This window comes from Psilocybe cubensis, chromosome 1, assembly GCF_017499595.1.
Source record: "Psilocybe cubensis strain MGC-MH-2018 chromosome 1, whole genome shotgun sequence".
Lineage (NCBI taxonomy): Eukaryota > Fungi > Basidiomycota > Agaricomycetes > Agaricales > Agrocybaceae > Psilocybe > Psilocybe cubensis.
In genome coordinates, this window is record NC_062999.1 from 3,344,263 (window position 1) to 3,366,244 (window position 21,982).

The following is a 21,982-nucleotide window of genomic DNA, read 5'->3' on the forward strand; positions in this document are numbered from 1 at the left end:
ACCTCGACGATGGCTACCTCTTTCAAAGACCGCAATCTTATTGCAGTTATTGGGGATGAGGTATCCACACATTTTGTTTGATAACGCTTTTACCCATACGGATTGAAATAGGACTCCATTACTGGTCTACTCCTAGCTGGCATTGGCCATGTTAACGAGCAGCAGAAGAAGAATTTCCTTGTTGTTGACAGCAGTGCGTTTCCTTCCTTTGAATCTGTCACTCTCCACTCAAATTTCTGGTTAGAAACCCAGATTGCCACGATTGAAAGCGCGTTCCAGGAATTCACTGAACGCAATGATATTGCAATTCTACTCATCAACCAACATGTACGGATGCCAGACATTTCTTGCTCAACTATTTCAAACAAGGAATTTAGATTGCTGAGAAGATCCGACCCAGTGTAGACAAATATCAGCAAGCTTTCCCGGCTTTGCTTGAGATTCCTTCCAAAGACCACCCATACGGTTTGTTTCCTGTTACCCCATGTTATCATCAAATTGACACCGTACAATAGACCCGTCAAAAGATTCTATATTGAAGCGCGTGCAGAAACTTTTTGGGGAGTAAGCACTATAGAACTTGGGTTGTATATAATGCAGTACTTTTCAGTAATTAAATTCATATAAATTTACTATTGTACAAGAGAATCATGAGGAAACCCATCGCATTACAGGTTCATTTTCTCGGACACCATCCTGACGTTCTATGAAGACCCGTATGGGATTGTAGTCTCTCGAATCTGTTCTAAGAATGAGCTTTGGACCGAAGAGACATAGATGAGATTGAAAAGCGTACTGGGGATGTCAACCAAAAGGTATCGGAAGACGAAGTAGCCATTGGCATTCTGAATATTTTTTCATTGGGCTTTGTTCCACAGACAATGACTGATTACACAGTACCTTTACAAGATCAGCATGTACTTCTCCTTCTGTATACTGCCTCCCTGCCGGTCTCGAGTTGGACTGTCCAGTCTCCTTTTTACCTTTGAGTGATGAGAATATTCCTGCGAAACTCCAAGCTGTAATTTCTTCCTTCTTGCCATTTTCTCGAACTTCTGTGGGAGGAAGAGCTGGCAAAGCGGGCGGTGGAAGGGGTGATCCAGACAGGTATTTGAATGCCCGCACCGACTTCTCCCAAACATTTTGGCCAGTCTCTTTTGACCACTCGACAGCGTCGTCCAAAGACAGTTCTGGCAAAGCAGTAGCTGTGTCCTTGAACCAATTTGAGATCGCTTCGAGGTAAGATTCGTCGGAGGATATGTGTTCTCCTTCCGGACGACCTTGAACATAGAAAGTCATGATCATATGTTCTTGCCCATACTGATCAACCATTACTCGGGAAGTGACATGTCGATTCCGATGCCGCGGTCGGACAGCAGATGGGGGGTTGTTATGGAAAGTCAAGGGGCCGTTTAGGTATTTTGCAAGCTGAGAGCAAGCGTCAGCTTAAAACAATGACCACTGAGACCAAGACGAACGCGGGCAGATTTTTCTATCTTTTCGCAGGCATCCCCATATAATACGGTAGGAGAATTCTTCGAAAACAGTTCGGTTGTTAAAGAGTAAACAAGGAGAACAGAAAGTCCTGCTCCAAGAAGGATGACTCCAAGATTTGACGTACGTGCCGTTGTACGCAATACTAGTAAAAAAGTTAAAAACCAAGGAACAAGTATCCAATTGAGAAGATTCTCAAGCACAAATGAACATCACGGACCTTTCCCTCCTGTGCTTAACTCTGACCACTTGGGAATCTTTTCACCTTTTCGGAGAGCTTGCTGCGATAGTCCTAGCTGGAATGGCCCGACAGTGTCATGTTTCGGTTCTGAACGTTGCCGAGTATCCAAAGACTCGCCAAGGAGTTTGGATTTCTCTCCAAAGTCCATACTATTGTGGGTAGCATATTTTCGTCTCAAGTTAGTTCCAGCATTGCAGACATATGGTGTTCTGTGTATTTGGGTAGAGCATCGAGTCTGTGTCCAGAGACGCAGAGTTTTCAAACTCATAACTGCGAGTCGTAGTAGTGGAACTGTGAACTGTGAAATAAGAAACAGAGCTACTTGAGGTCATCGTGACTTTGATGTCAAAATATGTACAAATAACGCGTCAATTATAACCGTGAAGCTAGGCTGATCTACGAACGTTTAAACCTCCTTTAAGAATGTTCAGCACTTATATCTGACGAGGATTAATGTGAAACACCGTGGCTTAGGTCGTGATAAAGCAAGAGTTAGACGAGGTTATTATTAAATCCATATTCATACGGGTACAGCACTAAAAGTACAACCTCTAAACCAATCATACATAGCAACAAAGATAGAAAATCGACATCAAACACCCCACCATATTATGAGCGCTCTCCACGCAGTCTCCTGGCAAGAGCCAAATCTTTTGGTTGAATGGTAACACGTTTAGCGTGGATAGCAGCCAAGTTAGTATCTTCGAAGAGAGAGACGAGGTAAGCCTCGGCAGCCTCCTGAAGAGCCATAACGGCTGAGGATTGGAAGCGAAGATCAGTCTGGGAAATGAGGTGTGAGGACCGAAGTGTGAGGTAGACACAAAGAGTGGACACACCTTGAAATCTTGGGCTATTTCACGAACAAGTCGTTGGAAGGGAAGTTTGCGGATGAGGAGCTCGGTAGACTTTTGGTAACGTCTGATTTCACGGAGAGCGACGGTTCCGGGCCTGAAACGATGGGGCTTCTTGACACCACCTGCCGCGTTCTAGAATAAACTGTAAGCCAGTGATCATGGGTAGTTGCAACAGAGGGCGTACTGTGGCGGTCTTGCGAGCAGCCGACTTGGAAGCAAGTTGCTTACGGGGAGCCTTGCCTAGAGAGATATAAGACATATGCCACCAGTGCATGGGGATGACAGGCCGACTTACCACCAGTGGACTTGCGAGCTGTTTGTTTAGTGCGAGCCATGTTAGATACTGCTGGGCTGTCTTGAGGTGGTGAAGTGGTGGTTGGTGGGGAGAATGAAAGGGTCGGAGTCTTAACAGTACATGTCCTTTTATAAACTTTCGAGACGCGACATTGTTACATACATCCCAATCTGTAAACTGATCAACAAACCTCGAACGCGTCGTGCACGTGATGCGTGGCGCGCGATGGGCCATGTCATAGCCCCTAAGTGTGCTCAACAATCTGGTGGCCCTACCTGGCCCTTCCGTTTGGGCCACTAATCTTCAATAGTATTCACAGAACAGCTATGGCATATTTATGACTCGCTCGTGGCCTATACTAATCATCGTTTACTTTACCAGAATACTGTTTTTACTCTGCAACTCATTTGCGGCTTCGGAGGCCTCCTTCAACGCGGCCAATCTCCTCTTTTCATCCTCCATCATCTTTTGCTGTCTCAGCACCCGGGCAGGGACAATCCTTCTTCTCTCCGTAGTGATTTTAAAGGGGTACCGCTCGACACCAAGGGCTTTTAGTGTCTTCCTCTCAACAAGGCTGTATTCGGAGGGATCGTCTCTGTTAAAGTTGAACGGCTCCTTGAGAGAGACAGGAGGGTTGGTGATGATTCTCGGAATACGCAAGTAATTCTTGGAAGCAGAATGCAACATAAGGGGGTGCATCAGGACAACATCTCCGATCTCGCCTGTCATTTCAACGAATTGGTTGCATCTTTTGATTTCCTTCAGATGCGACCAGTACCCAGGGTGGTCTTGGTGGTTCTCAAACGTGCTAGTGGACGGCGTAAACGACAAACCAGTAGGGAGAACGCCTTCAGGATGTTCCGCCAGGTAGTTGGCAATGAGGTTGATTCCATCGGGGCAAATCATCGTTCCACCTCCCAGAGGTTTAATATCTGAATAAATTGGAATAACAAGCAAAGCTTGTTCCGGCGAATCGAGAAAATGGACCTGCATGTGATTTCAGAATGGCCAATAGCTTCCAAGACGGTATGCCTACAAAAAAGTCTCCATCAACATGCCAATTATCTAAATCCTTTGGCGCAATGGTCTCTGTGGCCTTCTCCCATTGTTCTGTACCTAGATTGACAATGAAGGAGTCACCCCAACTGGAAGCTTCTTCTTCGATTCTCTCTTCACCCCCGAGTAGGTCCTTCATTGCAGCCCATGCCTATAAAAATTATGATTGTTTCAATTAGAATCGTTGTCGTTTGAGGGAATCTTTTCACCTTTGGAGCGAAGCGAGCGACCTTCTCCCGAGAGTTGAATGGGAGGTGGATACGCTCCTGATTCCAAGTCGATTTATCGTTGGGATCCAAATTTAGTCGAAACCACAAGTCTTTTGTCCACTCTGCTGCTTGCTCTTTCGTAAACGCATTCTTGATGATGACATATCCAAATTCCAGGAAAAATTCCACTTGCTCCGCTGTTATTCTACAGGGTTAAGCCTTTAAATCGCTGTGAGCTTCTTGGTCTACGTACGTGTCAAGTACTCGTAGGACTTGGAATCCATTTCAAGATCGAGATATTGGAGGACACAATTCGAATCCCTGTAGTTTCACGCACCGGCCTAATGCATGTCGTCGTCCCCTTTATACATGTATTTCGTACCCACCCCACGGTGAAGGAAGGCGGGAGTTCCGATACCCCATGCCAATTACAGATACAGTTTTGGAAAGTGGTATATTTATCAGACAGGGCAGATGACTTGTCAAGCTGCAAACAAATCTTGAATTTCGACAAATCTGGGTACATGAATGTCAGTTTGTAACTGTGCTAAATGAATACAAGGTTGGCGGGCCGCCCTCCATGGATGAACGTATTGGCTCATTTCTTGCTCCATGGGTGTTATAGGTGCATGATAGTCTATTCTCAATATTGCCATTCTATCTTTGGAACGATTTCAGGTTCTCAAACACGGAGTTTTTCAGCTGGTAACCAACTGTTAATGACTGAAGATGGAATGAGGCATTATAACTCACGGGAGGACTGGGGCCTTCTTTGTCAAAATAGTTTAGAACAAACTCAGTGGCAACCCAGTCATTTTCAATGGAACCAAGGTCTCGGAAGATTAGTGCTCTTGGTCGGTTAGGGTCTGGTGCAGGAAGATAAATATCCAGAGGTACATGCTTCGCCAGAGGTGAGTTTGGGAACAGGCCTTTGAGTACCCTCATAGGTGATGACGCGCCCATAGCAGTATCTTCGGTGATGGTACCCTCCTTTATTCCTCGAGATAGACGTGCTTGTAATGCACGCATGAATGCATCTCTCAGATGGGTGTAAGACGTGCTTCGGGTTGGCACTGTTGTAATTTGACTATATTCAGGTTGGATTATCTCAAAGTACCTCAAGGTCACATACCGATTCGGACAACGCAAGCGGTGTTCTGAACAATACATTTGACCTTTTCCTCAGGTTCAATGTCCAATGGCACCTGGGAGACAGACTAAACTAAAATCCCGTAAAATTCAGCAGCACTTACTTTAAGATGTGGATTATTAAGGTCTGCGTAGAACGCAATAGAGTAAACTTTGACGCCTAGGAAAGACACGGTCCTGACACCAACTCCTACCAGTGTTAACGGAGGAGTTTTTGTATTGGAAGGGATTCGCATTATCTTTGGGAAAGCAATTGACGTTGCTGGGTCAACTGTAGGCAGAGAATTCAGAATTTCAAGAAATGGATACAAATTGGTGTGAGATTCCAACCGACTGTATCTTCTACTGCATCCTTCGAGACCACCACAGGTGGGCTGTCAAGGTGGACTGTATTGGTGTAGGCACCAGCAGCTACAAGTGCACCAGCGATGAATAACGTAGGAAGATACCTTCTACGTGCCGACTGGGCTGTTGCATGCGTAGAGAGACATCGCACAGATGCAGGGCGAAATGCGCGAGTGAATCTTGCCAATGAAAAGGACATTTTGGCAAAGAAACGACAACGGCAGACCGGCCTGGACGTGCCGCACCCGATTGATAGCCACGTGCTGCTGTATGTACACGCGTCTGGCAGTGGCGGCGTGGACTTAGACAGTTAATTGAATCGGGATACGCATACCAAACGATTGCGCGTCTCTGAATAAACCAGTCTCCATAACTGACTATACTTGGCAACGACGCGTCACCTACGTAGGTTCTGCTTATAAGAAGTCTAGATGTGAGTGTATCCATAGTATTCCCTTTCATTATAATCTTCGACATCTGATCTCAAATGACTTCTTTCTCCCAGTTTCTGCCACTCGGATCCGTTAGTATCCATCCTCCTCAGTCCCTCTTTAATACATCTTCAGGTCATCCCGCCATCATGGATGATGAAGATATCATGGTCCCCGATTCGCCTGACGAGGCCGTAAATTCTGTCTACGATAAACAGCGCGCCTCTCTCCAAACATATCTCGACTCGTTACCATACGAATGTGAGACAGTCGAGGATATGCAAGCTCGTCTAGAAAAAATTGTGGAGAAGATTTATATATGTGCTAAAGCAAAGAATTGGCTAGTACTAAGCACTTGGGATGGAATGCTTCAATGGTATCTGTCTTCAAGTTTATGATAACATATTCTTTCAGTCACTTATTATGACTGTAGCTGGCTTTTGATGCGCTACCCTATGGACACTAATACTCGAGCAAATCTTGTGCGCTTATACTACGAATTGTGTCTTGTGCCAGGGGTAGAACCTCGCGTTCTGCGTGGTTGGGCCGATATGCTGTCTCGTTTGCTTTCCAATAAACCTGGCATGAAACGTAAGCTTGAAGCCACAGATCTACAGCTTCAGTGGCAGCCTCTCTGGCGTGTTTTACAGAGGGAACTATGGCCGAAGTCAAGTCTTGAGGAAGCATCGTAAGAAACAATTTGATCTCGAAAGCATACCCTCTAACACCTGGTGTAGACGAAACTTGGTCAATATCTTGCTTTACGTTGCTGAACAGTGTAAACGGTATTACCCATCTTCTGAGATTCCAGTTATGCTGGAAACATTTTTGCCAATGTTAACTAAAGAAGTCCGCACATTTGTTGTCTTTCATTGCGAGTCAGCCTCTAACTTGAACCTGAATCAGACTATATTGACAATGGTCCCTGTATTGACATGCTTTTTACCTCCTACTCATTCACATCTCTACATGCCCTCGATCTTTAAGATTTGGGAGGCATTCAACTCAGCCATAATTGACGATCGAGTATTGGAATTATGTGGCGATTTAGCTGAAGAACATGTTTCAGGGCTTTGCGGTGATGATAACGACGGTGGTGCTGTGTGGAAAGATGTAGGCATTTGGACGGAGGCTGAATGGAACACGCTTATGGGCAAAGGCCTTGGCTCAATGAGTATAAATCCCTCGTTGACTGTTATATGCTATCCCTGATTTATATCATTTCTCTGTCCAGACGTTCCGGTTGGTGCGATGAGGGTAATTAAATGCACATTACTGCCTTCAAAAATCTCACTTAATTCATAGGGTTCCTCAAATACATCTCAACACGCAGATCTTTTGGACAAGAGTGGTTCCAAGATCAAGAAGTCCATAAGCAAGATCAGTAAGTCGGTTTTACTATAAACTGCTATGTATTTTGATTTTCGATACAGATGCCCTTGCAAGAATACTAATATATTCTATGAGAATTGATGGCGACGTTCGTCAAGCAACCCCAACTGTCGAACAGTCTAAGATGAAAGAGGGAAAGCTACCTCAGCAAACTGGATATATCGCTGGGTCAAAGGCAATGGATTCATTAGATCGCATGCTCACAAGCATCGAATCCTTTTTTCATCCTTCAAATACAGGGGCATGGTCACTTTCCGTAAGTGTTCCCTGCATTCCAAATTGTGAATTGTTCAAAGACATTGTTTTATTAGTTGACAACATTGATCCAACGCTTGGGAGCAGAATTTGCCAAACGATGGAAGGAAGAGGAAGAAGAATCCTGCAAAACACCTAATGTAAATCAATCTATATTCTGGTTAATTATCTGACGCTTTATCTGTTTCAACAGATGCATCGCTTAACACCGGCGATTCGACGAGCCTTTGTCAATTCCCTCAAGACACCCGCCCTTCTGGCAATGTTCTCCAAGGACCCTGTCTGTATGAGTTATGCACAAGGCTCGCTTCGCACATTGGCAACCCTTGAGCCAACAATTGTGATGCCAGAGCTCCTAGAACGTGCATACGGCGGCTTAGAAGTCGTTAACGAAACGCATAGGACGACAGCCATGCTGAGTATGCTCTCAGGAATTTCACGCCCATTAGTAAATGAACACGTATGGCTTGGGGGTCAAAAACACATAGTCCCATTATTGGAACTCTGCATACCGGGCATTGATTTGGTATGCTGGTCTGACCGTTAATTGTGTGTTCAAGATGCTTACTATGTTTCCCAAAGAACGACCCTGTTAAGACCGTTTGTGCGACGATGTTTATCTTATCAGTTGTGCAACATATCAAAATCGGTGACCTCTCTCAGTCCGGTTTCTCGTTTTCTGACGACGGGCCTACGGATGACATGGACGTAGATGATGTCGACCATCTGCCTGAAGGTACCGAGCCAGGAGACACTCCTCAATTGAGTAGAGCCGAAGAGCGATCGCTCGTTCGTGATAGCACGGCCAACTTTGCGGGTATGGTCCATTTTCACTATGACGATGATGTGTATTAACTCTTTACAGACTGGGTTGTATCACTCTTTCGTCGAGTGTTTGCGCTCTATGAGAATCTGCCAGAGGAAGGAGGCAGAAAGAATACCACTGGGGGCAAACAAGAAGAGAGTGTACTCAAATCTATCAAGAGCATGATGGACGTCGTTTGCTTGCAGCTTTCTGACCAGTTATTTGACCTAGTGTTAAATCTCGTTTATGATTATGCGACAACAAATGCCAAATCTAATGCTGTTCGTGCTTTCGGTCAACTCATCGCCTGCCTTGCCCGTGTTCGCCCAGAAAAAACGATGGCCAAGTTCCTTCCTCATTGCATTTCTCAGATAGAGGAGGAGTTGAAGCACGGTGCATCCAGCATTCGAACTACCTCTACTCATGCGGCAGTGCCCTCTGATACCACTTTACACTGGAGTCCGTGCCTTTTTTCTGACCAAGAATTTATTTGACGTTTCATTACGTAGACATGGCTATACTCCGTGGATGTCTGGGATATGGCGGGGCTGCTGTGAGGTTCCTCCAGTATACTTGTAGGATACTATACTCACAGATCCTCTGGATTTAGCTTCTGGCCCATAGGCAACAGATACTTGATTTACTCTCCCTTTTGGTGGAGAAGACTAAAAGTGAACGCGGATACACCGGTACTGGTCGGCTAATTACACGCATACTGAGCACGCTAGGCAGCACCTACCCCCTAAATGCGCGTTTTGTCAATACAAAGGAATGGGAGGATTCTAGTGTGTTGATCCTTCCCAATGCTCTTTCAAAAACTGATTCTTTGTAGATTTCAACAAGAACCACTCTGTTCACTGGGGAAGACTATACGAGCCGCAAGATGTAGTCATTGAATGGCATGGTGTGTCCCAAATTTGGATATTTGCCATTGTAATTCTAAGTCCCATTCTCAGTCCCCAATGACGATGAAATTGCATTTGTGCTAGAGATCATTGATCGTATAGGCCAACCAGCATTAAAACTGGTAGAGTCATTATTAGAGACCAGTGGCAACTGGGACAACGTCGCTCGCAACGATTTCTGTCGGTAAGTGTGCAATAATACTAAACAAAACATATTTGGCTAATATTTTAATTCAGTTATCTTCATGCCTGCCGAGCTATCTGGGGCGGTTTGTCTACCTTCGTGAAAGAGCAACCCAAAGTTGTCGTGAACTCTTGCATCAAGACAGATATAGAGCTTCCAGAACTACTGGTGGCACACCTGGACGTCAAAGCTGGATTTACCCTGACCGATCCTAGCGATTCACGATTCCAAAAGTATGTTTTATCGAGAGAGAAGTTTGGTCGGACGGTTCTCCGTGGTGCTGCCACTTTCAGACAGACAACAAACGGCGAGGATCATATTGACGCTGTAATTGGGATCACCAGAGCCATTGATACATACCTTCTGACTTACGGCTTGAGCCGAAGCGAGTTTGATTCAATGCAAAAGAATTATGCTCAGGCTCGAGAGTAAGTTGTATCCCATATTTTATGGCTCATGTGCTCATGATTGTCTCACAGCTTGAATCGCTCATGGGTAAGACAGAAGGACAACTCGCGTATGGTGTTCATCAAGCGTGCCCATGTTTATCACAGCGGGCGAGTCTATATGCACGCCCTATATCGACGTCGATCTGAGTTGGATGATCAACTTCTTCAAGAACTTGTGGAATTATCACTTTCTCAGTACACGCGGATTCGAAGGTCAGCAATGTTCAATTACTAGCCTTGTTATCGCATCTAATTTAAATGTAGGCAAGCTCAAGCAGTACTTCATAATGTCACTGGAGTGAGCTATCGATAATTCTGAATCTTCAATTTTTGCTTATTCTATTCCTCATTTTACAGTATTATGTTCGTTCCACGCGACTGATCCTTCCAACGCTCTTCAAGGCTCTTGAGAAAGGGAATGATCCAGATCGAATGAAAGGCTCTCTCTACATTTTGTGGAATAAAGGCATAGGTAAGAGTTGTGTTCTCAAAATATCATCAATAACTAACCTGACTTGTTCAGCTGCATATGCATTGGCTGGTATGTCATTTGAACACGAGGCACCACTCACTCTAATACATAACACACAGATCAAAGCTTCCACAAGCAATATCTTATGTCACTTCTGGAATGTCAACACGAAGAAAAGGTAATCTTTCGTACAATCGGTGTGTTAAACGATCTAACCCCAGATTTATAGCCGTCCATTCAGAAGCTAGTGACCAGCCTCTCTCAAGACTGCGTAACTCACCTAAACGAAGAGGCCACTCATACCGACGCATATGAGTTGGATACCCCCCGTCTAGACGACGCTTTAAGAGAGCTCGAAAGAAACTTTTCTTCATCGTTTATCAACCATGACCTCTTGAACTCCGCGCTCCAAAAGACACAAGTACGAGCATCGAAGCGCGAAATTTTGTACATCGACACGGTAGATATCTTTGTAATTAGTCATTGCACAAGAAACTAATGTTGCTTTCTGCGTCAGGTTTCATCCATACTTCAACTAGCATCGAGGCCAACAACTCATGTAAGTCTATATATCTTGTTTCAAACGTTTTTCTTTACCGATTGTAAACAGTGGCGTTACCTTCAATCTGCGGCTCGTTTCTTGTATGGCCTGTTGCGAAGGGACGCAGTGCCATCACCAGATCTTTCAAAGTTCTTCTTGAGCCAAACAATCAGTCCGCAGCCAACCATTCGTGCCATTGCTCAAAGGTCCGTCACAATATTCATTGCACTGTGTTTCATTTCAGCACTAAAATTTACGCAGAGCCATTGTCAAGCTCCTTGTATTCATCAAAATAAGAAGCTTTTCCCATTCAAAGGAAGCACTTTGGCTAGATGAATGGACAAACCCTTTCTCTAGGAAGGTTCCAATTGGCGACCCTGCTCGATTTTTAGAGAGCCTCCAGTATCCCGCTCAAGATAATGGGTAAGATTATACACAAGGAGTGGACCTCACTGACTAGAATCACATTTAGCTTCTATCTTGATAAGATCAATACTGGATTTTTGACGTGGACGCCCACCGTCAAAGGGTACAAAGTTGTTAACGATAAGGATGGTGATTTGTCATGGGAAGCTAGCTCATTAGCTGCTCTTAATGCAATAAAGGAAGGTGTCAGGAAAGAAGGGTATATTGAGCAACTCTCCATTTTATGGGGCCAAGAATCTAGCAAGGAAGGAGGCTCTTTGGATTTCCGCGCAGATAATGTCCTTTTCTTCAAATATCTAGGTAATAAAGATCGCCAAATTATTGTCCACCATTTTGCTAAATTTCTATCATGCAGCCAAAATCTTCGGCAATGATGGACTGGAAGATATTCTGGCGGTCGTTGACCCTCTTCTGTCTGACGCTGATAAATATAAGCAACGTGCCGGTGCTGAAATTCTAGCAGGTATCTTACGTGGTTAGTGCTGTCAATGCTTGCCTGTCAACTTTGTCATAACCTTGGTTATCGTTTATACAGGATCTAAACATTGGACGGCATCAGCATCGAATAAACTATGGACCTGGACGACCAGCAGGCTTAATCGGATTGTTTCACAGATCAAACCGGAGACGCTATCATTTTGGGAAACTATCTTCCAGGTAACTAATAGGCTCAATGCTCCAAACTGAATGCTGATTTTCATAGAATCAACTGATGAAACGCGATCCTCGAAGGAACCAACCTTTAGTTGATTGGATTTACGCTCTTCCTCTGGAATTCAACGGAGATTCAGCATTTGAAAGTATGTTTACTTCGTTTAACCTGCTCAATGCACTGGTTCTCATGTATCTTTTGCTCAAGTGACAAAATCCTTGAGTCTGTTCGGCATTCTTGTTGATAGCCTTGGTATCTATTTCAATCCCAAAGCCGGCACATTTGTTAAGTTACTCTTCGACAATGCCAACTCCAGTTACGCGGAAGTGCGTATTCGTCATTTTCTTTGGCGACTCATTCCTTACGCTTCGATTTAACTGTAGATACGACAACATGTTTGTCAGGGTCTTTTTGTGATTCTCACCAATCAATGGCAACCGTGGTATCCCAGTACAGAAGCGTTCTTGACTGCATGCTGCGAACAGAAGGACCCATTGAAAATCCGGTATGTTTACTCTCATTCCTCAATAACTCCGCTGATTTGTGATTATGATAAGTGACGCACCTTTTATGAATTACGTCTCGGGTATCTTGGAGAAATTCCCGACCTGGAGAGAAGAACGTCTACCCCCACCCCGCGTCAACCAATCAGAGGTGAAGTCAACAGTTTTCTGAGCTTCTTTTTACGCTAAACGAGCTCATGCTTCCTTCAGTATGACAAAGTTGGTCTTACTTGTAAGATCTCGTCTTCTTTCCTTCTGGCTTCAGCTAACTTTCTTCAGTGCTCCAATGGATTTGGGTATCCGCGCATAGCCCTACGGCGTGCCTTGCTTTCCCATATGCAGCAGCGATGATGCAAGTATTTTGTTCAGAAGTCCAACTACCCAAAATACTAATACGCTTCATAGGCCTGAGATACTTCGCATGTCAGAGCTGAACGACAGTTCCGATCTTCAAGCCTACAGCTCAGCTGTCCTTTACGTCCTCTCTGCGGTAACTCTACCTGTGGAATACATTGAGACAATTCTTGATAATTTTGTAACTGCCATTAAATCGTCAACGGTTTGTCTGTCCCTTTGTTTGCGAATTAATGAAGCTAATAGACGGTGTTAGTCCTGGAGAATTCGCTTGAACGCTTTGCCTACTTTGGTTGTATTTTTCTACCGGAATCTTCTATCGATATCGCAAGATGGCGTTGCGAAAGTTATGGATGTTCTTCTTGATTGTTTGGCCGATGAGAACGTCGAAGTAAGACAAACGGCCTCTAAAGTGTTCTCAGGAGTGGTCAGATGCTCGCAGAGACAGAGCATTATTCCTCTCAAGGTGAGTGTGCACTTATTGGATGTTGCAACAACTTCTTACCATATCGTATTCCATTCGCATAGAATCGATTTGTATCACTGGCACGCAAAACTGTTCTTCCTCCGCGGCGGGATCCTAGTTATGCAGAATCACTCAAGATTCTTCATTCCGCAATCCTAGGGATTTGTGCTTTGATTGAAAGTTTGCCGTATTCTGTAGAACCCTGGATGCCATCACTGACCGAAGGTATTTTATTTGGATACTTTTCTATGAAATATCTTCTGAGTGTTTGTCTTAAAGTTTTGGCGCCTCATGCCACCGATCCTCCACCTATTTCGACAACCATTCGAAAGTGCGCGTCCGAATTCAAAAAGGTTAGTTCTTTGATCGCTTGACTGAAATTTGGACCCCTGATTTTTATTTTATTTTCATTTTTCTAGACCCATCAAGTGAAGATCAACGCATGTTGTACTGTTGCACTTCGGTTCTGACCCTACTTTTTGTAACAGGACACTTGGCATAAAGACCAGCTTTTGTTTGATGAGGACCAATTGCAAAGTCTGTCCACGATGCTAGTAGGAACATCTTATTGTGAGTCAATACTCGAATGTATTCAAGTATATTAATTTGATCTCTGTTTCCGTTTAGATGCTTGAAATGTAAATGTGTGTAGTCTTCATTTTCATTGAACTCATACAACTAAACAATGCCAAGAAATAGCATTCAACACTGTCAACGGTCTTACAAAATCATAGCAATGTCATAGATTTAATGAGCCGTATTTATGAAGTCCTTTGACAGCCTTGTTATCTATCTATGTTATCCGTGTTTTATCTTCACGTTAGCCGCGCTTACAAGGAAATGAACGCGTACAATCCACTGTGGCACTCACATGGATGGTATCATCTTGTCTGCCGCGTGTAAAACATGCCTTCGGTCCTTCGGGGCCCGGAACCTTGTCGGACGAGGTGCAGCTAAGTTTGGATTGACGACTTAATGTGAGAGGGGTGCCCACGAAGGTCCCTCGCATGTAAATTGGTCTCTGCGGACCAACATGTCTGTTGCAGGGTTCTCGATATGCGGTCTTGATCATTTACGGCCATAAGTGTACATGTCATCAACGTTCTGTAGAATTAGTTTCTTTCCATCGATTTTCGGATTAGGAGTTTAGATTGATTCAGAATGCACAACCGACGAAGGGCCTTTATCGTTATTACGAAGTGACGGGGGTACCAGGTGGTCACAAGTTGTCGTAGAGAATTTCAGGAGCACCTGAGCGCAAGACATTGAGATCGTTGATTTGGGTCCTTTGATTACTTGGAAATGAATTGCACTTGTGTGAACAGTGTCATCCCGAACTTGGTGGAATTGAGGTTTGGAATCTAGTCATGGCGGCGGCGGGGTTAGGTTCAAACGGACCATAGAGGCTACCGATAGTTGTCTCGGGGTCCAGGCGACGGGCCGTAGAACGTCAAACAACAGGTAGATCACAATCTTTGAGCGGACAACAGTTTGAGATGCAACATATGTTCTTGGCAAAAAGGTTGCTCTTTCAAGGCATAGAGATAAATCTGAATTGGAGGGATTTGCAGAGCAGGAAAAGCTTCGGTGGTATAGAAAGCGTACATTGACTGCGCCGCAACTACGCCGTTTTGGCAGTTTCGCGGGCTTTGAATCAAATCATAATACCATATTAGGACAGATACCTAGGAAGCGAAGCGGCGCTCCTGCTAGTGGCTGTGGAATGAGTATTTTTGCAACAAGAAATGGGCAGTGTAAATGATGATATGATGAGGAGCAGGCACGAAAGGACGAAGCTATGCGCAGAGGAGCTGTGAGGGCACTGAGAGTTGGATGTCGTCGCAGCAGTGTGGCTTGTGGCCGTCAAACTCGTGTAGAAAAGACATTCACATCGATAGTGGAAGAAGCCCTGGTTGTGTGACGAAACGGAGGGAAATTGAATCGATAAAGATCGAGAAGATATATTGTATGGTCTGGAGATCAAATGATGGGTGATGGGAGGCTAAAGTGGGAGAAAAAGAGATGGACGGCGGGGTGGTGGTAGGTGCGGTGGAGATACCTACGGGTTGCTGAAACTGATTGAGAGGTGGAATGATTGTGCCACACAGCGCGGAGATTGAAAGGCGCTGATCGCCATTCCCGCCCTGCTCCTCGTCGCTCCCGCCGTCGTCCTCTGCTGTCTTGTCCGTAGTCTGGACGCCAGAATACTGGCTAGGATCGATAGCAGCTTTAAATACAGAAACTCAGACTGACCTGGCCGGGTTTGTGTAATTATTTGGGGAAAGACTCGGGCACGTTGCATGCGATCAAAAAGGTTTGTCGAATTGGTTGGATTGGCTGCCTCCCCTTTGCCTCACCTTTCTCCTTCTCCAGACATCACTTTTATACCTTCCTCCTTTCTTTTCCTCTTCCAAGTCGTACCAGCCCTACAGTAACGACCTCCTCACGAATCCGCTTACGCTTTTTATACCTATCTCGTCGTCCCCACCGCGCTAGGGGCTCTATCTAACAAATATCGTCCTCGCTTATACTCTACTTTTTATCTCCCATTCATCGGAATCCAACAGGCCTTAATTTACTGGTCAGTATAGTTCTTCTTCATTCGCTGTTCTTTCCTCAAGTTGCTCGTGTTCTAACCCACAGTTAAATGCACGATACAGTCACGAATTCATCTACCACTACCTCTCGCTACTCCGACCCCTCGAACGACTTATTTTCTTCAGTGTCTACTTCGTCTCGTCCTTCAGCCCTTAAAGACTCCTTTGGCTGGATATATCCCCTCCATTCAGACCTGGAGCCCAGTTTCGAGGTATGCCGCCCACCACCGCCACGTGTTGTGCTCCCTGTCTTTGCTGACTCGTCCTCCTGTTTTCTTCTAGAATTGGAAACCGTCAACCCCAGATACCACTATTCGTCTCAATTCAGGTCCCCAGTCGCTGCAGAAACCAGATTCTTTCATTATGCCTTCTCGTACTAATGCAGAAAACACAGACAAAGCAAGCCTTGTAAATGGCAGTCGTCGCTGGAGAGTCAACAGCAGCGGTCAGTTGGTCGATGCGGGAGCAGAATCTGCCAGCTGGGAGCTCGCCGACCAAATTGGTCGCCTCAAGATCGGTGATGTCACCGCGGATCCAGTTGACTCCCGTGTGTCCCTTCGCACCCCTCCCAAGACTAAAATCGCGTCCGGTGCCGTGACACAACTTGCAGAATCTAGTCCTTTGGATTCTTCCTCTAATACTAGTGTTGGCTCCTCACCTCATGTCCCCGATCACCAAATTGCCCATTCTAGAGGGTCGTCCGCGGACACTACCATTTCAAGCTCTCGCGATTCTATCGCTGGAAATGCACTGCTTTCTCATCCCCCTCTAAAGGGCGCTCCAACCCCAGAGGCTAAGGAAAGGCCTCATTCGTTCAGTGGTGGCCTTTCCACTGCTGATCTTCGCCGTTTGCAGCAAGCGGGAGATGCCGATCATGATCGACAAGTTCAGCAACAGCAGTGGGCGCAAAATCAGTACCGTGAACATAATGCCGAGCTATCATATCCATCACTGGCAAATCAGGTTCAACGGCCTACATTCCCAACAGACATGTTCCATTATCCTCCTAATCCTCAATTACTTCAGCAGACAGATCGAGACCGTGAAGCGCCTCAATTAGACTATAACTCTCAACAGCAACGAAACTTTGGGCCTGTGGCCCCGCACATAACCTCCGGGCTTGTTATGAATCCAATGAACGGGGCAGCCCCTCCACCCCCTCCATTCGTACAAGGTCGACCCAATAATCCGATTCCGACAGTAAATTACCGTCAAACTCCCCGAAGCTTCCCTCAGCAGGGTCCAACTCCGGCTGGCCTTGGTTACGGCGGCGCTCATCATACGTCACACCTTTCTTTGGGAAATACACAGCAACTTTATGAAATGATGCTTCCGGGCCCCCCATCTCACGAGAACCACCACCCTGCTGTAACTCGTGTCCAACAGCAACATAACGTTTTTCGTGGAACTCACCACCACTCTGCTTCTGACCCCTCTGCTCTTCGTGATGTCAACACCTTACAGCTCTTGAATAACGCTATGCAGCCTTACAACCCAAACATGTTCCAACCGGGTTTGCCTCCGTCTACTATGCCAATTTACCCTAATCAATTCTATGCTGCACCGGAATTAGCAGTGCAGCAGGTTGCAATGGCTCGTCTGCAAGCGCAGTACACCGGGTCCTATAGCGTGGGTACTACAACTCCCAATCTTGAAGAAATTGGCAGTCCCACTAGTTCAAGTGGTCAGACGGGTCCCAGCGCGAATAATAGGAAATTAGGTTTGTACAAAACCGAATTATGCCGCAGCTGGGAGGAGAAAGGATCGTGTCGTTACGGCGCTAAATGCCAGTTTGCTCATGGAGAAGAAGAACTACGACGTGTCTCGAGACACCCAAAGGTAAATCACTCTGTTGCCATTTGAAAAAGCGTCCTGACCAAAACTTGAACTTTTATTTAGTACAAAACTGAGATCTGCAAGGTGTGTTTTGATCTATGTATTTTTAAAAATAAGCGCCTATGCTGATTCCTTTTGTAGACATTCTGGGTATCAGGTTCCTGTCCATACGGGAAGCGATGCTGTTTCATTCACACAGAGCTCACGCCTGCCCCAGCTGCAGGAGGCCCTGTCGAAAATACTCCACCTCAGCCTCAAGCCGATCACCGGAAGCGCTCTGACAGTGATCCCGATACATCTTCATCGGTCTCTCTTCTTGCCCGTATTTCTCAACGCAATCCGACGGATCCTCCCTCTAATGTGGCGTCTACTCCTGTGGAGGTTAACCCCACTAACACCTTTCAACCCGGCAGGCCAAATTCGTTGAGAGTAGATACCTCTGCCTTGGAAGGCGCTTCAATTAAGCAAAACAAATCTGCTTACCCCTCATTTGGAGTTGTCAGTCATGGGATCGTGTTACCCAACCCTGAGCACATATCTGCTAGGTCGCCTGCGCCAGTTACTGCAGGACCTGACTTGGGCAGGCATAACCTGGCCCGAATGGAGATTGTTGGTTTCCCCAATGTATGTAATTTCTTTTATTTCTCTCTATCATAATCTTAATGAGAATGCCTTTTTCAGCATCAAAAGAAGAACAGCACTAGTTCTTCGACTTCAGCGTCAAACCCTCGTCACTCCTTCAGCGGTACGGAAGGCGACTTCAGCGCATCGCCACCCACTTCTGGCCATGCCTTTGGCTCTGACAGCCCCCAACCAGGAGCCACAGTCCCAACCAGGGTGAATGGGCACGTGCGCGCCGGTAGCGCTGGTAACTGGGGCAGCATCTCCCGCAGCAACCTGTCGACCTCAACTTCAGCCTACCCTCATGGTTCCAACGCCGCTGGAGAGATTATGTCGTCGAACTCTCCTTGGTCGACCACCGAACTTTCTATTGGGGCGACTCGCCTGCATGAAAAAAACTGGGCCTGATTTATACACTCCAATATCATTCACCCTGTTGTCATTGAGAGCTTTCTTAAACTTATCTGTCAATTTTCCGTTTTTTTAGTCTTCCGCTTCTTGTTTGCCCGCGTGGTCGGACACTGTTATATCCCATCTGTGCTTTCAACTGTGCCATAGCTTGTTACCCTACGTTTGGTTGGATTCCCGCTACATACATACATACATTTATGGTTCGGCCCCGGCTCGTTTGGTTACCTCAACTCGATTCCCTCTCTCTCTCTTCCTTTCTGCTTTTTCTATCCCGTAAAAATGACCGTCACGACCTTGTTTCGATCGCTACACACGATCTTAACCACCACTACTAGCCTACCTTATTCTTTTCTCTTACATCACAATCGTCGTCGCCCACATCATGTTTTTATTCCATTCAATTCAATTATGATTCAGGTATCAGGTCATGGACATTATTGGAACGTAGGGAAATGTAGCGAAGATAAACAAAAATAAAATGCGACCAGGTGCGCTACTTAACCAGTAGATATTGTCAAGAGAAATGGGCATGTAGCTTGGTAAATGAGAACATAGGAAAGAAAAGGCTCATATGCCCAATTGCCGTAAATCCGCCCGGAAGGCAGCCATCCTTCCTTTCGCATAACCGATATAATCAAACTCTGGTTCGGCGACAGCTGCCTCTATATCTTCTCGCGCCTGAACAATGCCCCAGATTGCCCAGCCGGCATGGGAGGCAGCCGCCCAAATAAGAACGTCCCTGTCCAAATCTTGGATCATTTTCTCAAGTTGAGCATCATCCTGGACGGGATCTTCTGCCAACATTCCTGCGTGATGGATGTATGCGGCATAAAAGTTACTTCGTTCTTCGAATGTGGGATAACGTGATGGCGTAAGGAGGTGGGGTGTAGAACAATGATAATTAGCTGTCCATTCAATGAAATGGTTCGCGATGTCGTAAGCTGCTGGATTAGGCGCAGCATATTCGAAGTCGACGACGATGATCTAGCCGAGGCCGGGGTATCAGGGAAAGACAACTTTTATCATAACATCGAAATGCAAACTGACCTGGCGATGTTCATCCACTCCTTCGTTACCATCTTTCAGTCTCAAAAGATTTCCGTATTGTGCATCGTTATGAGCGAAAACTCGCCGCGTTCCGAAAGTGTGAGGTCGTTGCAACACCCAGGATAGATACCGGTCCCACTCTTTCTTGAAATCTTCCAACCCCAGCTCTTGAACGGTTTCCGATGTCACTGAAGGTAGTTCAAGTACATCTTGAGCTGGTCCCAGCCACGATGAGACGTTGGCGGCTATCTCGAACCCATTGCTTTGACTTAACGAAGGGGTGGTCGGTCCATAGACAGTTTCAATGTCAACTGAATGCAGCTCCGCCATTCGTGCTCCGATCCATTGGCTAGTCTGCGGATCTCGGATATCTTCTGGGGTTAACGTCACAGAATTGAAATATTCCTCAATCCTTCCATTGTCAAATGTGCCATAAACTCGAGGGCCAATCTTGTATTGCGAAGAAAGAACATGGAGAATGTGGAGCTCTCGTGGTCTGGAAATGAGAGAGCCCGATGAAGGACCGTAAACTCTAAGCAGGAGTGTCTTGAGAGAGGGGATTGCTGGGCAAGATACGAAGAACACGGCGTTGGTCAGTGCTCCAGACACTTTGTGGATAATGACGTCTTCTGGCAGAATCTGAGCGGTGTACCATCCTGGAACATGTAGCTTTCGCAGTATTTCGATAACTTGTAAGCAAAATGAGGATTTCTTGTAATGCCTAATCAGAGATGTGATAGTGTTAGCTAGTAATCAAAGGATTGGCAGTAGAATCGGACCATGATTCTTTGATTCACGATGCCATTTCTTCAGTTGCGAGCGGCGGGCGCCTGACAAATGTGTATTCAGCGAAAGCTTCTCACCTAGCGTCTAGTTTAAATTTGGCATGGCGCACACCCTCTTCTCGAACAACCTCCACATTGGCTTCAGATAATTGTGCGGTTGAAGCTGAGACCAACAGGTCTGCGAGTGTCTGCAGAGAACTAGTCGAAACTTGCCTGGAAGTTCCCGCAGGTGGGAGAGGGGACGATGAGGACGAGAATCCGGGTGATAATATTGGGGTCATTGCTGAGAGTTATCAGTGGTGGTGGTGAATAACTAGGATGATTGAGGTCCGCTTGGCGGTGGTCGGTCAATGATAAGGATGAGAATTGAAATGCGAAATGTGGATCAATTATCATGGCCGAACTATTTCGTTCGATTCCAAGACCCGCTTTTTTCCCTTTTTAGTTCCAGGTCGTGTGCCACTAATGGTCAGTTTCCCAAGGCGAGCCAGACGTCAAACACCGTATTGTAATCCGGGAGACAGTTTCTCCTCATATGTCTTCACACTCCGCCATCGTGGTTTCGAGGATTTTGCGCATGCACAGATCGACCCTGAAACGAAACAATGTCTCATGTCACAACGAATCTGGGATCGGCAAGTCTGAACGACAAATGTGGGCTTTTGCAAGTAAATAAAATACCATATACATCAGAGAGTATGTGGTCGTGCCTATTGCCTTGATTCATTGTCAATACTTTGTCAAGCGACACCTCGTGGACACCTCGCGCCTTCCGAGAAAAGTCGGAGGTCAGACAATCAAGGTATACAATACACCAATCGTACAACTTGGAAATTCCGCGTCATAGTTATCCTATGGCCACTTCTGTGTATTCAAAATTCTGCGATCGAAGTGAAGCTGGCGAAGCAACTCCCACAGGCTTCTGAACGCTTTTCTGCATGACCTTGTCCGGTGATCTCACTGCATAGGGTCAGAATGCTTTATTTTATTTTATTCTACGTTCTGTTATTCCGAGTCGGAGCGTAGAAAGCGCTTGCGACCACATGTCTAGTCAAGAGTTCAATATGAACCAGTGACAGCCTTCGACACGAAGTCTGAACGATACATGAAATATCTCACTGGTCTCCCCGACCTCGACCATCTCGACCACATGTTCGGGACAGCGGTCCTTGGTGGCCAAGCAAGGCGCACGCTGGAATCGCTTGCA

At 45.8% G+C, this 21,982-nt stretch overlaps 8 protein-coding genes across 8 annotated transcripts; 3 read left to right on the plus strand and 5 right to left on the minus strand.

The window, feature by feature from the left end:
* Window positions 1-9: 9 nt before the first annotated feature.
* Window positions 10-568, plus strand: JR316_0001157 (H(+)-transporting V1 sector ATPase subunit F; the record flags this gene model as incomplete). The annotated part of the gene is made up of 5 exons (XM_047886968.1): window positions 10-60; window positions 112-193; window positions 245-327; window positions 378-465; window positions 516-568. The coding sequence occupies 5 exons, from the start codon at window positions 10-12 to the stop codon at window positions 566-568; spliced, it is 357 nt and encodes a 118-aa protein (XP_047754714.1).
* An 80-nt stretch (window positions 569-648) lies between these two features.
* Window positions 649-1,883, minus strand: JR316_0001158 (Mitochondrial import inner membrane translocase subunit tim21; the record flags this gene model as incomplete). Its single annotated transcript, XM_047886969.1, has 5 exons — window positions 649-740; window positions 797-845; window positions 901-1,428; window positions 1,479-1,639; window positions 1,715-1,883. 5 exons carry the CDS (start codon window positions 1,881-1,883, stop codon window positions 649-651), a joined length of 999 nt encoding a protein of 332 aa, XP_047754715.1.
* Window positions 1,884-2,344: 461 nt separating this feature from the next.
* On the minus strand, window positions 2,345-2,924 carry JR316_0001159 (histone H3; the record flags this gene model as incomplete). The annotated part of the gene is made up of 4 exons (XM_047886970.1): window positions 2,345-2,515; window positions 2,572-2,721; window positions 2,774-2,829; window positions 2,885-2,924. The coding sequence occupies 4 exons, from the start codon at window positions 2,922-2,924 to the stop codon at window positions 2,345-2,347; spliced, it is 417 nt and encodes a 138-aa protein (XP_047754716.1).
* Window positions 2,925-3,253: 329 nt separating this feature from the next.
* Window positions 3,254-4,433, minus strand: JR316_0001160 (uncharacterized protein; the record flags this gene model as incomplete). The annotated part of the gene is made up of 4 exons (XM_047886971.1): window positions 3,254-3,816; window positions 3,872-4,091; window positions 4,150-4,346; window positions 4,403-4,433. 4 exons carry the CDS (start codon window positions 4,431-4,433, stop codon window positions 3,254-3,256), a joined length of 1,011 nt encoding a protein of 336 aa, XP_047754717.1.
* A 373-nt stretch (window positions 4,434-4,806) lies between these two features.
* On the minus strand, window positions 4,807-5,842 carry JR316_0001161 (uncharacterized protein; the record flags this gene model as incomplete). The annotated part of the gene is made up of 5 exons (XM_047886972.1): window positions 4,807-4,851; window positions 4,903-5,222; window positions 5,282-5,366; window positions 5,403-5,569; window positions 5,629-5,842. 5 exons carry the CDS (start codon window positions 5,840-5,842, stop codon window positions 4,807-4,809), a joined length of 831 nt encoding a protein of 276 aa, XP_047754718.1.
* Window positions 5,843-6,223: 381 nt separating this feature from the next.
* JR316_0001162 (Proteasome activator complex subunit 4) lies at window positions 6,224-14,113 on the plus strand (the record flags this gene model as incomplete). Its single annotated transcript, XM_047886973.1, has 37 exons — window positions 6,224-6,450; window positions 6,508-6,762; window positions 6,812-6,923; window positions 6,981-7,248; window positions 7,309-7,331; window positions 7,380-7,458; window positions 7,508-7,722; window positions 7,778-7,861; window positions 7,915-8,247; window positions 8,304-8,538; window positions 8,587-8,985; window positions 9,036-9,079; window positions 9,137-9,311; window positions 9,359-9,430; window positions 9,483-9,615; window positions 9,669-10,043; window positions 10,095-10,277; window positions 10,329-10,362; window positions 10,422-10,536; window positions 10,588-10,605; window positions 10,656-10,714; window positions 10,766-10,996; window positions 11,054-11,095; window positions 11,147-11,283; window positions 11,339-11,500; window positions 11,550-11,803; window positions 11,859-11,978; window positions 12,039-12,160; window positions 12,207-12,303; window positions 12,363-12,481; window positions 12,539-12,660; window positions 13,064-13,217; window positions 13,269-13,478; window positions 13,541-13,703; window positions 13,758-13,831; window positions 13,967-14,048; window positions 14,106-14,113. The coding sequence occupies 37 exons, from the start codon at window positions 6,224-6,226 to the stop codon at window positions 14,111-14,113; spliced, it is 5,535 nt and encodes a 1,844-aa protein (XP_047754719.1).
* A 2,012-nt stretch (window positions 14,114-16,125) lies between these two features.
* JR316_0001163 (mRNA decay activator protein ZFP36) lies at window positions 16,126-18,940 on the plus strand (the record flags this gene model as incomplete). Its single annotated transcript, XM_047886974.1, has 5 exons — window positions 16,126-16,287; window positions 16,358-17,914; window positions 17,975-17,995; window positions 18,053-18,535; window positions 18,593-18,940. The coding sequence occupies 5 exons, from the start codon at window positions 16,126-16,128 to the stop codon at window positions 18,938-18,940; spliced, it is 2,571 nt and encodes an 856-aa protein (XP_047754720.1).
* Window positions 18,941-19,510: 570 nt separating this feature from the next.
* On the minus strand, window positions 19,511-21,056 carry JR316_0001164 (Putative choline kinase; the record flags this gene model as incomplete). Its single annotated transcript, XM_047886975.1, has 3 exons — window positions 19,511-19,927; window positions 19,991-20,711; window positions 20,854-21,056. The coding sequence occupies 3 exons, from the start codon at window positions 21,054-21,056 to the stop codon at window positions 19,511-19,513; spliced, it is 1,341 nt and encodes a 446-aa protein (XP_047754721.1).
* Between the last annotated feature and the right edge of the window lie 926 nt (window positions 21,057-21,982).